The 14,781-nt window shown below is 44.4% G+C and overlaps 1 protein-coding gene across 2 annotated transcripts; it reads left to right on the forward strand.

Annotated features, from left to right (window-relative positions):
* The first annotated feature begins 538 nt into the window (after positions 1-538).
* Positions 539-14,596, forward strand: plcg2 (phospholipase C, gamma 2). Of its 2 annotated transcripts, none has more exons than XM_057052290.1 (33): positions 539-782; positions 4,614-4,799; positions 5,079-5,228; positions 5,476-5,569; positions 5,647-5,694; positions 5,856-5,940; positions 6,081-6,161; positions 6,282-6,325; positions 6,412-6,484; positions 6,975-7,076; positions 7,152-7,270; positions 7,355-7,440; positions 7,532-7,649; positions 7,742-7,910; positions 8,030-8,131; positions 8,217-8,303; positions 8,598-8,767; positions 8,865-9,065; positions 9,467-9,589; positions 9,667-9,847; positions 10,421-10,486; positions 10,572-10,681; positions 10,751-10,847; positions 10,925-10,997; positions 11,107-11,279; positions 11,405-11,507; positions 12,108-12,311; positions 12,543-12,682; positions 12,754-12,862; positions 12,933-13,100; positions 13,234-13,322; positions 13,405-13,568; positions 13,941-14,596. In XM_057052290.1, the coding sequence occupies exons 1-33, from the start codon at positions 581-583 to the stop codon at positions 13,972-13,974; spliced, it is 3,951 nt and encodes a 1,316-aa protein (XP_056908270.1). In that variant the 5' UTR covers positions 539-580; the 3' UTR covers positions 13,975-14,596. The 2 variants fall into 2 exon arrangements, with proteins under 2 accessions (XP_056908270.1, XP_056908271.1); XM_057052291.1 differs by having other exon boundaries at positions 539-776.
* The last annotated feature ends 185 nt before the right edge of the window (positions 14,597-14,781 follow it).

Below are 14,781 nucleotides of genomic sequence, written 5' to 3' on the forward strand. Positions count from 1 at the left end.
ATTCACTCAGTTTAAACTCCTTTACAGCAAAGTTAAAACTTCTTTACAGCAAATTAAGGGTTTACTTATTGTGCAGAAGTATATAGTTATAGACTGTGACATGATAAAGCTGTATGTTCCTGAATGATAGTTTAAATGTGCTTTTTTTCTTTCTCCTTCCCCCAATTTGTTTTACGAAGCAACTAACTGATCAGTTGACAAATTATTAATTCAACTGACTAATCATTAATTTTACTAGTTCAAAATCTAGCTATTCCAAACGACAATGCAACTTCAAAAATAGTCTTAACGCAGGTATTTGCTTTGAAATACAAATACATTTATGACACTATTATCCCCGGTATATTTTAGGTTGACACAGGATGTGATGGCGTCAAAATCGATCCCCTGCTTGCTCATATCGGTCACTTGCTGCTTGCAGCCTTTTGCTCTCTGCTCCTCACAATAACGCCTTTATTTTCACACTGACAAACGTTCCATCCCGTCTGCAGCCTGGAGTCCCTTTTCGAGCCCACTTTGCATAGATCCCCTGCACGCTTCCGGGTCTCTCTCTCTCTTTAAACTATAAGCATCGCCTATAATGCAAGTTAACTTTTACTTCCTCGTACACGCCGATAGAGGAACTGACCTTTTTGCGGCTGGCAGAAACAGTCCATATCTCCCTCAGCTTCATTTCATATTTATTTTAAAAAATCATGATCGGATAGAAAACAGCAGCATCTTTTCTTTGAAGCGTTCTGGATTCGACTTCTTCTTTTTTTTTTTTTTACAAAAAGGTAGGCGTTTTACTTTCCTACAGTGCTCCTTTTACTCCTGTTTTCGGCGTGTGTTCGAGACGCTGTGGCGTGACTGGGGTAAGAAGAGGGGAAATCCGCTTTTTTTGGCAGATGAACATCAGCCCTCAACCGTCCGTCAGTCCACATCTGCGCGTCCAACATCTGTCAGTGTCCGTTTTAAATCTACTTGAATTTACTTTACAAAATCCGAATGATTGAATGTGTTCCAGCAGCAGGTGACATGTCCAGTAAATGGAGACGCATGTTTGTCTTGTTATAACTGTGATGATGTTTGTAACAAAAGAGGCTACTGGCCTAGAGCCGCTTTTGCCTATCAGGAGCCTTTTCAGATAAAGGTCTGCACCACTGTTTGGTCCTGGCAGCTAAACAGGGCTCAAAGGAAGTTAGCCGAGTTTAGCAAGAGCAGGTTTCATTTCAAAATGTTTTCTCATCCCAGCCACAAACTGAGGAGCCACAAAGTTTGATCATTCTATGCATAAAAGGGTGTTTTGTTTACTCTGAGGGGGGTCTTCAGATCGTTTATTTTGTCCAAGTAGCTTTTGCAAAGCCTAATGAATACCTTGAATTCATAAATCATTATCCTGATATGGAAACGTGATATAGTTTGACACTGCGAAGATAAATGACCCAAAATTAGTTCAACATATTCATTTTTTTAAAAAGCCGACAGAACAGAAAATACAACAGACGTGGGGTGTATGGTAAGAAAATAAAAGCACTGTTAAGTTAGGTGTGTTTTTAAAAAAGAAATTCCAGCAAATTTAGTGTTTTGTGCCCAGAGAACATCACACAGAACAAGCTTACAATCAAAGGTGTCATCTGTTCACAGATGTGGAAATTTGGCGGTGTGATCCGTTTACTGCATAACGAAGCTAAAGGTTTTAGCCGGTATATAGTAACCATCATCATCAGTCTCTCCCCCCACATTATTCTCCCATTTCTTCTGGAATTTGGTCATCGTCATACTGAAAATGATCACCTTGTTAAGACAAAGTTAGCCTCTTTTGCGACCAAATTAAGTTTTACGTTAATCCACAGTCGTGATTGGAACGCTTGTTTGTTTTATATTTCCTCTGCCAAATCAATCCATTTCCAAATCATTTCCTTCTGCCAGCGGACTAATTTGATAGCGAGTGATCGTGTTCTCTCCGACACTGACATTCGTATGACTCTTTATTGTAGTACTTGACACGCGTACGTGCTTTATCTGGCGCATACTATATATTTATCATTGGACTTAATATTGCCATTGGAAACTGTACGAGTCAATAACAAAGTGTAAAGGAGAGGACCTAGAACTAGACCTAGTGGAACCCCTCAGACACCAAGAGTTTTCTTTGCTGGTATTTCAGGAACACCAGTTGTTAAATGTTCCCTCCAATAAGTCAAAGGGCAGCCTAACAACTCCATTTGCCTGCAGCACACACACACAAACACACACAAAGCATTTCAAGCCGTCAAAGTTTAAACAATCGACCGCGATGACTGTGACTTTAAATCTGACTCCATCCCGTAGTTCCACAAAGCTCTTTATGAACACTAATCTGCTTTAGCAGAAGGTTCTTCTTGTGCATTACTTGCATAAAAAACGCACAACGCCCCGACAAAACACTAGCAAAGTTGGCTATAATTTCAGCCGTCCACATGCTGTTTCATGCCACCAGTGAACAAAAAAGTAAGCAGTTCTTGTAGAACCAGTCAAGATGTTTATTGATTGGTGCTCTGCTGGTTTACATGGCATATTGTTTTAGCTGGTGTCAAATTGTGGCGTAATTTCAAATGAAAATTGCCTCATGTCGCCTGTAATCCTGAGATGAACTCCTCCACCACCGTGTCACAACATAATAGGGCGTAATATTGGTAAGTTGGGGTGTGAGTGGGGTGAACCCCCAGGGACGGAGCCTTGAACTGGGCCATCACCGACAAGTGATGCAGATCATTTCTACATGTCAATCTAAAAGGCACAGAAAGACCAACACACTTTGCGCTGAAGTTGTTTCCACTTTAGAATGATGTCCTCTTATCTCAGCTCAACTTCTTATCTTAACTCCCTGACAAAATGCTGATGAAACAGTTTGAAAAGGAAGTCTCATGGGAAGGGTTTTACCGTCTTTTTCTTACTTATCACTTTTTATCGCATGTATGTTTTCCTCTTTTCAGTTGTGTATCCAACTCAAAATCATAAAGAAATAAACAACACAAAATATTCAGAAACGGAAAGAAATAATAAAATGAAATAAACAAAGCTTAAAGGCAGCGTTTGGAGGGAAAGTATAGCCCCAGGAAGGTGGAAGGTGGGATAAAACTCCCTTCTACCAGTCTGACTGGTCATCAGACGCACCTTTTGACATTTGTCGGCTCTTCTTCTGAGTCAACTGCAGGTGCTGGGCCGACCGCTGGAGTCTCAGGGTAAGAAGAACCCTCTGTAGCCTGAATAGAGTGAGGCTGATCCGGGTGCTGGAGATGGAAATCCCAGAGAAACAGCTCTCTTCTGGGCTGTAGCCTTTCCTGTCCACCAAGCACTGAACAGCAACACGGTGGAAGGAATGAAACGGGGAGGAGCCCATGGAAGAGCTGGAGACAAGGGACTCCTGTGGACCTACTTAACCCTTGAGACATGAAAGCTGGGATCTATCAGCATGGAGATTCCTAGATGGGGAAAGGGCTGAGGAACTTAGGAGCAAGCTTCTTCGATTCCACTTGGAGTGGAAGGTCCTAGATGGAGAGCAAAACCCTTTAGCCAACCAGATAGTCCAGATCATTGATCTGGCGGTGGGTTGCTGTTTCTGGTGTAGCGGTCCACAGACTGCAGGAGGGTGATCAAGCTTTTTTAAGATGTGCGACCATGGTACTGGTGGTACTGGTGGGGGCCAGTGTTGATGGTAGATGTGACAGACCTCAACAAAGTCCTGATTATCCTCCTCTAATGTGGACAACCAGAAACGTTGCTGCAGCACATCACCATTTACTGGATTCCTGGGTGACAGGTGACCTTGGACGCATGAGGCCACTCCAGCTTGTCTGGGATTGATTGTCAGGGCAGGTGGGAGGCCTTTGAAGAACACTCAGTAGAAACTCTCCTCGATGTCCCAGGTGAGGGAGGCCATCACACAAGGAGAAGGGAGGGTGGTCTCAGGAGTCTAAACTTAGTCCTCCTTGTGAAAGAGAATCTGGTTTGATGTTTCTGGAAAAAGAGAGAGTGAAATTCAAACATGAAAAATCAGGCCCATCAAACCTGACGAGAGTTCAACCACCTAACTGCGCTGAGATCCAATAATGCCATTGCTCAAGCACCAATTTAACAACTAGTTGTTTCCGGTTTTCAGTGGCGTGGGCCTTTCCAGAGCCCTAAGTGCGGCAGCGATAGAACTAAAATTCTGTAAGAAAGTGGTGCAGTTGCTTCCTGGACTCAGGGACAGGCCACACAGTGACGGTTAAGACCTTGTTGGGATCCACATGGAACTGGTCCAAAAAAAGAAGTTGCTGGCATGGACCTTGCATTTCTCTGTTGTGACAGGAGGTATAAGTGGCCCTCGGGGTGGTGAAGTTCCAGAGAGGGCTGGTGTGGAGGTGGCTTTGGCTTTGCTGAATACCTGTCGATAATTTTGTTGCCCAGCAGGAACAACCGTGAGTTCCTGAGGGTGGTGGCAGAGGCCTCAAGGCCTCATTGTTTTTTCCTAAACAGTCTCCCATACATCATCTATCTCTCCCAAACACACCAACACACACAGCTACGCACACACATAATTGAGTAAGCCTTGTCCTAATCATCTTGGTCATTGGTATTTTCATTCTTGTTCATAAACCCTGCTGTAGAAATGGCTGAACGGGGGCAACAAGGGGAGATGACCGATTACAAGAAGATTCTGATCAAGCGGGACTTGGAGATGGGTGCAGTCATGACGGTGTTCCGACAGAAAGCGGAGCGGCTCACTGTGCAGGTCATCATGGAGACCCGACAGGTGGCTTGGACACGCACTGTGGACAAGACAGACGGCGTCTGTGAGTGTTTAAGAGCGATTCCAAAATATCTCTTGTTGGTAATCGCTGACTTTTATATAGTATTTGTTTATGACAGAATGCCAGTTAATATATCATGATATTGTCTTTTAAAATATTAAACACTCTCATCTTGGATGTACAATGTCAACCACTTATATTACCGGATTATCTAAGTATCTTTGCGAAGGCTGTCAGTGCTTCACCGTGTGCACAGTAGCGACGGCTTGCTATCAGGCCCACCGTTATCATCGTCCGTCTACCGCATGTGCTGTCGTTTAGTGGACCTGTTTGAGATCCGAGAGATCCGTCCTGGAAGGAACTCCAAAGACTTTGAGCGATTTAAAGATGGCAAGGACAAACATGATGACAACGCCTGCTTCACAATTTTCTATGGCTCGCAGTTTGTTCTCAACACACTCAGCCTCGGGGGTGAGATCACAGAGCACTTTTTTAACTCTAAGTCTATAAACTATATTATCAGTATTATAATTAACTTGATGTAAACTTTTTTCGTGTTTGTTTTTCATGCAATAAACTAAAACCAGACTGAATGATTTTAACGTAGTTTTTATTTTAGTGGGTTTACCTGATCTGTCGTTGAGTAATTTCATGCAACAAATGGACCCACTAATGTTAGCAAAGAGAATTGTTGTCAGCCCATCGCCTTATTTTGCAGTTGATTCTGTGGCTGAGGCGCAAAAATGGCTGACAGGACTGCAACTGTTGTGGAAAGAGACACTGGAGGCTCCCACTCCAGTTCTTATTGAGAGGTACACGCTCACAAACGCACACATTTGCAGTGGGATATAAGATAATGAGGTTGACCTCTGTGTTACCGTTTCCGCAGTTGGCTAAGGAAGCAGATGTACTCTGTCAATCAGACAAAGACCAACAGGTACAACATGTGTATAAAGTCTGTTCCATGTTACAACATGTTAAAACCTGCAGGCGGTGCGTGGTTGTTGGTTTAGCTTCCTATCAAAATGAAAAAAAAAAATCCACAAGAGTTTTGAGGTCAGATATAAGCAGCGTGTCCTGTCTTTTTGTCTCACTCAGCATCACCGTGAAGGAGTTGAAGGCTCTGCTTCCTTTCCTCAACTATAAGGCCCCCAGCTCTCGAACGCTCAAAGACAAATTTCAGGTAAAGGTCGTCTGTTAAAGCCCCGTCATTCCCATCAGTAGCATCTTTGTCAATGTCTCTGTCCTCAACTTCAATTAGCGATAGCAACGAGTTGCTTTTATTGTCATTTCATTTCATTGTTTTATTCTCTACTTTTTCAGGAAGTGGGGTCAAAGAAAGATCGCCTGGATTTCGAGCAGTTTCACAAGTTTTACAATCATATCATGTTTGAACAGAATGAGGTGAATGTAAAAGTAGGATTCTTTTGCTGGGAGGCCACTAAGATAATGTCTTGACACAAGCTCACATTCATGCATTTTGGTTTTAGAACTTTTAATCTAATATATGTATCTCTGATTTAGATTCTTGAGGAGTTCAAAAAGGAATCGTGTGCGTTTATTCTCGGGTAATCTCACGTTTTAACATTTTCGATAGATGTGATCTTAACCTACCCTAATGCCCTGATCTTTGATGTTTCCTGTTATTCTACAGTAACACTGATAAACCCGACGCTTCTGCCGTCATGCTTCATGATTTCCAGAGATTCCTCGTCTATGATCAAAAGGTGATTACTAGCAACAGATTATTTGTATTTCAGACTCTTTTCTTTTAAATATAACATACCATGCTAAAAATTAGTGATGATTGAGCCTGGAAAAGGTTTGATATCCATTCAGATATACATACAGTCCCATACAGTTATGGATAAGTCTGCTTCACTGGAAGGTTTTACTTGAGAGTTTCTATGCATCGTCTGCGTAGAAAATCACATTATGCCCTAAAATACCCTATTTATCGATCAGTTTCTACAATTTTATTAATTTACCTGGCATTTCTTTAAATCTGGTTACAAACTGAATAAAATCTGAGCAACTGGAGACCATAGAGAGGAATGGTTGATGCTCTGTTGAATGACTGTGACATATTGTTTTACAGTGGCCTGCTATCGCTAGCCACTCTTTTAATAAGAGTTGGAATTTACCACTTCTATAATTTTAATAGCGGAGAGACCCAGCTATTATTTGCATCATCGTACATCTTGCTTGGCCTCTCAGGAAAGCTGGGCTGCTGATTTGAACCAGGTCAGAGAACTGATGTCCATCTTCATCGACGACACCATGAGAAAAACCAATGACCCCGTGTTCACCGTCAGTGAGGTATTCTGCCCTTTGCTGTAACTAGAATAAACCTGGTTTTCTTTTAATTTACTGTGGGACCTTCTCTTCTTTTAGTTCCTCGGTTACCTGTTTTCAGAGGAGAACAGTATTTGGGACAAAAAGTTTTCTGAGATCAGCTACATAGACATGAACAACCCTTTATCCCACTACTGGATCAACTCCTCACACAACACGTCAGTTATTTAGATAAAGCTCCCTGCACAACAGAAGGTGTGTCACGATTTTGGAATGAGTCTTCTGTGTTTTCGTTCTCCTAGATATCTGACTGGAGATCAGCTTCGTAGTGAATCATCCACAGAGGCTTACGTGCGAGCTCTGCGTCTTGGATGCCGCTGTGTCGAATGTCGGTATATTTATTTTTACTTGTGTTTCCTCAAACTAACACAGGATGTTACACACATCTTTTGAGACACATTATTTTTGTTTTTCTTCAGTGGACTGCTGGGAAGGACCCGGGGAGCCAATCATTTACCACGGTTGGACCAGGACCACCAAAATCAAGTTTGAGGATGTGGTCAAAGCCATTAACGATCATGCCTTTGTTACATCAGAGTAAAAAAACTCACACCACAAACTCTCAGCCAACATTGAGATGCTTGAGTATTGACATTAAATCTATGTTGCTGGCGGCGCGTCTCTCCCAGGTTTCCAGTGATCCTGTCCATCGAGGAGCATTGCCCTATAGAGCAGCAGCGTCAGATGGCTCGGATTTTCCGGGACGTGTTTGGAGACAAGCTGCTGACGGAACCCGTGGAGCTGATAGCTGAACAGCTTCCCTCACCGACACAGCTGAAAGGAAAGATCATACTTAAGGTGGGAAATACGTGTGTGTCAGAGGAAATGACAAAAAGCAGAACCGAGCGCTCCAATCTGGATTTACTTTTGTTTTCTATGGAGGTGTTCGATTTATTAAAGGCCTTGTCTTTGTGCAGCACAAGAAGCTGAGCGTGGAGGGAGGAGGAGGAGGACCCATTAAAGACTTCAGGAAGGGGCAGAAACAGGGAGATCTGCAGATCTGGGATCCTGTGGACAGGGTAATGGGGGAAAGGGTTCTGTGTCCAGCTACTCTTAGCGGCCTTTTTGCAGATTAATGTTACAACTTTTTTATTCCCATTTCAGCAATGGAATAAACACTACTGTGTGATCTCTGATGATAAGCTGTATTATGCAGAGGAAGAAGAGCAAGAGGAAGAGGATACTCAGAAGGTAAAGGACACGGAGGTGGTTTCAGTTTTTAACTTTCAACTTTTTAAATTTCCCATGGGGCTAAATCTTGAAACCAAACCAGTTGAACATCAGCAGAAGTAGCTGCTCATCAACAGCTGTTTCCTTCTCCTTTTCATGGCTTTGCCTCATGGTTGCATGGCTCCACTCCCCTTCCTTCCCTCCTTTGTAAATTTGTAAATGTAATGTAATGTATATACTATAGTGTACAGTATAGATGTAGCTAGAAATATGTACATGTGCCAATTTTGAATACGATCTCCATGTCCATCACAGTACCAGGACCTGCACAGTACGGAGCCCTGGTTTCATGGTCACATGAATGGGGGAAGGCAAATGGCCGAGCGGCTGATCTACGAGTACTGTGCCGAGACGGGGGGACGGGACGGGACCTTCTTGGTCCGGCCCAGTGACAGATTTGCTCTAAGCTATACCCTGTCCTTCTGGTACAGTCTCAGATTCTCTCCAATTCAGGATTTTTCACCATTTGTATTTTTACAAACTGTATCTGCAGCCTCGCTCGTTCTTTTTCACGTGTTTTAGGCGTGACGGACGGGTCCAGCACTGCCGCATTCGTACGGCCTCACAAGAGGGACGCTTTTACTATTATCTGACGGCAAACCTGCACTTTCCCAGCTTGATTTCCCTGATCCAGCACTACAGAGAGAACCCACTACGCTGCCAGGATTTTGAGCTGCGTCTCACTGATGCTGTAGCACAGCAAAACCCACATCTCCACGAAGGGTCTGTCGTACCAACTAACCCCAGTGTCCCATAAGCTTCAGGCTAAAATCAATCATTTCCAGTCATTCATTGATACATCTGTACCATGCAAACTAGGAACTAGCTGAAAGTATATTTTCTTTGATTATACCTGAAACACATTGAAGCCACTGGAATGTGTTGCAATGAAAGAATAGAATGTATATTATCGAAGGATATTTTAATCGAAACCTGAGAAGGAAAATTTTGGTGTGGCATGATATATTTGATCATATGCATGTGGTAGCATTTTTGCTAAGTCACTATTTTTGGGAACACAACATTAATCTGCTAACTAAACTAAACTAAACATCCGCTAACTAAAACCAAGAGAAAATAATAAAATACTCTTGCAGACCAATGTTTTTGTATGTATTTTTCAGGTGGTTCTACAGTAACTTGAGCAGAGGGGAGGCAGAGGATTACCTGATAAAGATTCCCAGAGACGGAGCCTTCCTGATTCGGCAGAGAGAAGGAGAACCGGACTCTTTTGCCATCACGTTCAAGTACGGTGGCACTTTAATCTTTAATTCTATTCCCTTGCAATCTTCCTCTTTTTTTAACCGAGTTGTTGATGTAATAGAGGCGATGGTCAGGTTAAGCACTGCCGGATCCAGAAGGAGGGGAAGCGCTACCTGCTGGGCACCACGACAGACTTTGAGAGCCTGGTGGAGCTCGTCAACTACTACAGAAAGAAGCCGCTGTATCGGAAGATCAAGCTACGTTACACCGTCACGCCCGAGCTCGTGGAGCGCTTCAGCACAGTGAGTTACTGCGGAACTGCATTTAAAGGAACCCTAACCCCAACCCTAACCCTAACCCCAACCCCATTCCTAAACCTAACCCCAACCTGATTCCTAACCCGAACCCAAACCCCAATCCAACAGCCACAGAAGGAATCTATCCATCACTATTTGATGTAGTTTCTTCATTTTAGCATACGATCCCTACACTTTTATCTGGCACCACATTTTCTTTCAAAATGAACTGTATTTACTCACAGTTGACAGTTTATAGCTCGTAATATTTAAGTTGTTTAGAGTGTTGTAAGGAATGGTGTATCTAAATGTGTGTCTGCGATGGATGGATGGATGGATGGATGGATTAATGGATGGATTAATGGATGGATGGATGGGTGGGTGGATGGATGGATGGTGGATGGATGGATGGATGATGGATGGATGGATGGATGGTGGATGGATGGATGGATGGATGATGGATGGATTAATGGATGGATGGGTGGTGGATGGATGGATGGGTGGGTGGGTGGATGGATGGATGGATGGATGGATGGGTGGATGGATGGGTGGAGGATAACAGAAGACTCTGCCTTCCAGGGGAAAGATTGCGCCTCGCTGTACTCCAAGATGTACGTGGAACCTAATGAAATCGAACCCTCTCTGGTTGGTTCCCCCCCAGTTTGTCAGTTTCTTTTGTCTTTCTTTTTTGCGAATCCCTCCTCACCTCCGCTTGTTTTCTGGCCTCCAGTCTAAAAGTGTCGTTCGAGCCCTGTACAGTTACCAGGCGGCACGGCCGGATGAGCTCAGCTTCAGTAAGGGAGCGTTGATCTACAACATCTCCAAGGAGAACGGCGACTGGTGAGCGCCTACAGGCAGACGCGGGGCTGCGGTTTGGACCTGTACCGAGCGCTTTCCTTTGCTTAACAGGTGGAAAGGTGACTATGGTGGAAAAGTGCAGCATTTCTTTCCAGCCAATCACGTAGAGGAAGTCTCCAGAATTACAGCTCCTGAGTCCAGTCAGCAGGTGAAGTTCTGCGGTCGGATTCCAGCCGTGCACGAGCGGCGCGACCGTAGGAGTTAAACTTTTCTGTTTTAAAGCAGGACTTGGACGACAACCCGCTGGGTGAGCTGTGTAAGGGTGTCATAGACATCTCCAAATGCAACATTCTAAACTGTGAGTCATGTCTGATACTCACCAAGCCTCACCTATCCATCGGCTCCCCAATGATCACTTCATCACGTGCATCCGTATCTGCCCCCCCCCCCCCCTTCCCGATATCCAGTGAAGAACGGCAAAAATGGGAAGCTCCACGTGTTGACCCTGCAGGACCTGGAGGACGACAGCCTGCAGTTTGACCTGTCTGCTGAGACTCTGGAGGAGCTGTTTAAATGGTACCAGGCTGCCTGGGACATCACCCAGAGAATGATTAGCAAGGAGTACAACAGGCAACACGAGGTGAGTGCTTCCTGTTTAGTGGTCACATGGGTTGAGGCTAAAGGGAACCGAACACACATCTGAGAGGGGCTGGTCGTGTTGGGCTTCAGCAACCAGGAAGTGACCCCCTTTCTGTCCAATCTCAGATCAGACAGCAGGTGGAAGTGGAAAAGAAAGAGGAGGTTGCTATGGAGATGTCGGACCTGGTAGTCTACTGTCAGCCGCGCAGCAAAGAGAAAGACCGCTTTGGTAAAGGCACACAAATGTTGTTGGGCACCAATAATGTGAGTAAAGTCCTGCCCAGCTTTAACTGGGACTCTGATATCCTGTGGAATGCACAGATTAAAGATTGACTCAACAAGAACACTAAAACCATTCAATTTCTTCGGTTGCTAGGTCACTATTTGACATGTAAATGTAGATCCATCACTTCTAACGGCACCGGAATGTCAGATTAGTCAGAGTTTTAAAAAAAAGTGAGTCTGCGTTCTTCTCTGCCCACAACTCAGAGGTGTTGAACAAACAGGACATGATCTATGTATCACCGTTATAGATTTTGGTGGTGTAAAACCTGCAGATTATTATGGTCCCAGTCAGGTGACCGTCAGTGTCAAATGGTGCGAGAGGTGAGAGGGTCATAAACGGGCACCTGATCCAGTCCTGGGTCGGGAGAACCGGCATTTGGTGCTATGTACCTCTGTGTGGGATGTTCTCCATCCCCCGGATGGTGAGATAGAAAGTTCCGGCTTATCTAATATCGACGCTCATACAGGAAAAAGGAAAAGACAAGCTGAAAGTTGTTATTCTTACTCTCAAGCTAGCCTTCTGCCGCTTTCTGTGTCTTTAAAGACAGCTACAGCTACAAAGAGATCCGCTCCTTCGTGGAAAACAAGGTGCCGGGAAAGAGCCGCACCAAAGAATTCCTGCTGTACAACCGCAAAGCGCTGAGCCGGACCTATCCCAAAGGTCAGCGCGTGGAGTCCTCCAACTATGACCCGTACCCACTGTGGGCCGTTGGCTGTCATATGGTGGCGCTCAACTTCCAGACCGCAGGTACAGCCGGCAACGACTCCTTTAGAAGCTCTTGGGTGGCCTCATTGGGCTTCTTTGGCTCAGCAAAACTGTGATCTATATGATTTCTGTCCACCTAAAAAAAAAAAAGGGGGGGGGGTAATTATTGTATTACAGGTATATCAGACATGGCTAATCGCATGTGTTTAATAGTGGTTCCTTTTTTCTAATTTTTTGAGCCGGGGATTTTCCTCTCCACTCTGCTCCTCCCAGATAAATACACCCAGCTGAACAGCGCCCTCTTCAGTCTGAACGGGTGCACAGGTTACGTGCTGCAGCCAGAGGTCATGCGCTCGGACACCTTCGACCCGCTGCAGGAGAAGAACAAACTCCAGTACATCATTGACGTCAGGGTAGGCATTGTGACAAGTGCCTCCGCGGCGTCCCGGGTGCCCGATTGCTGATCCGTCAGTGTGCTCTGCAGATTATTGCTGCCAGACACCTCCCCAGGCCTGGCCGCAGCATCGCCAGCCCGTTTGTGGAGGTGGAGCTGTGTGGACACACGGAGGAGAAGTCTAAGACCTTTGTCTATCGTAAGGAACCCGCCGCTGTGGTGAACATGAACTGCAGACACGTGTGAGACCTCCGCTCTGCCTCCCATAGGTGATAATGGTTTGAACCCAGTGTGGAAAGCCCCGGCAGAGCCCATAACCTTCAGAGTGTACGAGCCCGAGCTCACCTTCCTGCGCTTTGTGGTCTACGAGGAGGACATGTTCTCAGACCCCAACTTCCTGGCTCAGGCCACATTTCCTGTTAAAGGAATCCGCTCAGGTTGAAACGCGCTTCACTAAACGCAACGTTGCGGGATGTTTAACGGTGTATAAATGATCCATTTCTGGGTGACAACCAGAAACCGGGTCTCAGAGTAGACTGGACCAGACTTGTTTGGGTGTTTCATCAACAGGTTATCGCTCCGTTCCTCTGAGAAACGGCTACAGCGAAAAGTTGGAGCTAGCCTCTCTGCTGGTTCACGTGGATGCGAGGCCAGCTGGGGTGAGCAGTCGGGGGTGGGTGGGGGGGTTCATGGTGCCGGTGGGGCGTCTGTATCTGTCATAGAACCTTTCTTTTCTTTCAGAGAATGGAGGAGGACTTGTACTCATCCTCTAGCAACCTGAGGAAGAAGTCGGATGTCAGCAGCGAGCCGTTCCTGTACGACACGCACACCAACCTCCAGCACCACTCCCTTCCCCGCCAGCAGAACCACCTTTCAAGAGAGTTCAGCACCAACGAGAAGCAGAGGTCAGCGCCGGCCTCGCAGCGGGTTGGGGTTCGACAGCTAAATCAGCCCAAGCAGCACAAACCCGTCTTAAATCAGTCTTCCTAAAGAAACGCCGTTCGTGTTAGTTTCTTTGCCTTTAAATGCTGATCTTTAGTGACTAAAGTAACTAATAAATAATTATAAAAATACATTTGATGGCATTAGAGGTCATTGGGGGGGGGCTTGGTGGACAAACTACATTACTAAACACCCAAAATGAGGCTTTTCTCCATTATTTTGCCCTTTTAAAACTTCAAGTACACATTAAGGCTTTTTAATTGCTAATATAATATATAAGTGTGACAAAGTTGCTCAATTGATTCTTGCTTTTTTTTTTATTCTTCATTTCTCAGGATGAAAGAAAAGAAGATAAACAGCAAGTTCTGATCCCAGACATGGGGCGTCTCATGGGTGACATTTGAGGTCCAAAACAAAAAGCTCTTGTTCCTCTTTGATTATTTATTTGGATTTTCAAACATGGTCTCGGAAAGTTCCGTTCAGAGGGGATGCGACTCCAAAACCTTCCGCAGGAGTCGACGATGGAAAGTGCAACATAGCAAAGCTGTTATGTTTGTGAAGTGACGCGAGTTTCAAAGACACAGTCTGTATTATAATATTTATTTCCATTTCAGATTTCCATGTTTCTCGTGGTGCAACAGGAGCTGATGTAAAATTCATAGAATTTCTTCTGAAATGTTAAAACAAACAATGAGGATGAGTAAAAAAAAAGGGGGCGGCCGTGTTTATCAATGCAACATTGTTCTGTGATGTTTTATGCTTCCTTTAAGAGTATCAAATTAAACAGGAGTCATGCTAAAGAACTGCATATTTTAACATCTACGTACGATCTGTATTTGTATATTTTTCTTTCAATAAAGAACATTTTGCAATGTCAAATGATTCTGACAATGCTGGAAACAACTGTGACAAAATTACATCGATTCTCTTTATCAATTTCATGGATTTAATGTCATTGAATTAGCATAAATAAACAGAAAATGAGGACAAATGTTCTTTTTTGTGTCCTGCTTAAATTGTATGAAACATAAATCTTCCTTTGAGCAGAATTAACTCAAATAATGCCGAGTTATTTAAGAGTTTATTAAAATTTTGGTGATGTTCCAGATTCCGGAGAAACTTTAATCTTTGATCTTCCACAGAAGGCCAGCGGCTTTGATCACATGGTGCCCTACT

The sequence above is a fragment of the Takifugu flavidus genome, chromosome 13, assembly GCF_003711565.1.
Source record: "Takifugu flavidus isolate HTHZ2018 chromosome 13, ASM371156v2, whole genome shotgun sequence".
NCBI classification, from domain to species: domain Eukaryota; kingdom Metazoa; phylum Chordata; class Actinopteri; order Tetraodontiformes; family Tetraodontidae; genus Takifugu; species Takifugu flavidus.

Excerpts from the sequence above, each read along its gene's own strand:
- plcg2 (XM_057052290.1), top strand. The coding sequence starts at position 581 with ATGCAAGTTAACTTTTACTTCCTCGTACACGCCGATAGAGGAACTGAC. Across the intron at positions 5,229-5,475 it reads CAACACACTCAGCCTCGGGG|TTGATTCTGTGGCTGAGGCG; the intron begins GTGAGATCACAG and ends CTTATTTTGCAG. Across the intron at positions 6,326-6,411 it reads TCGTGTGCGTTTATTCTCGG|TAACACTGATAAACCCGACG; the intron begins GTAATCTCACGT and ends GTTATTCTACAG.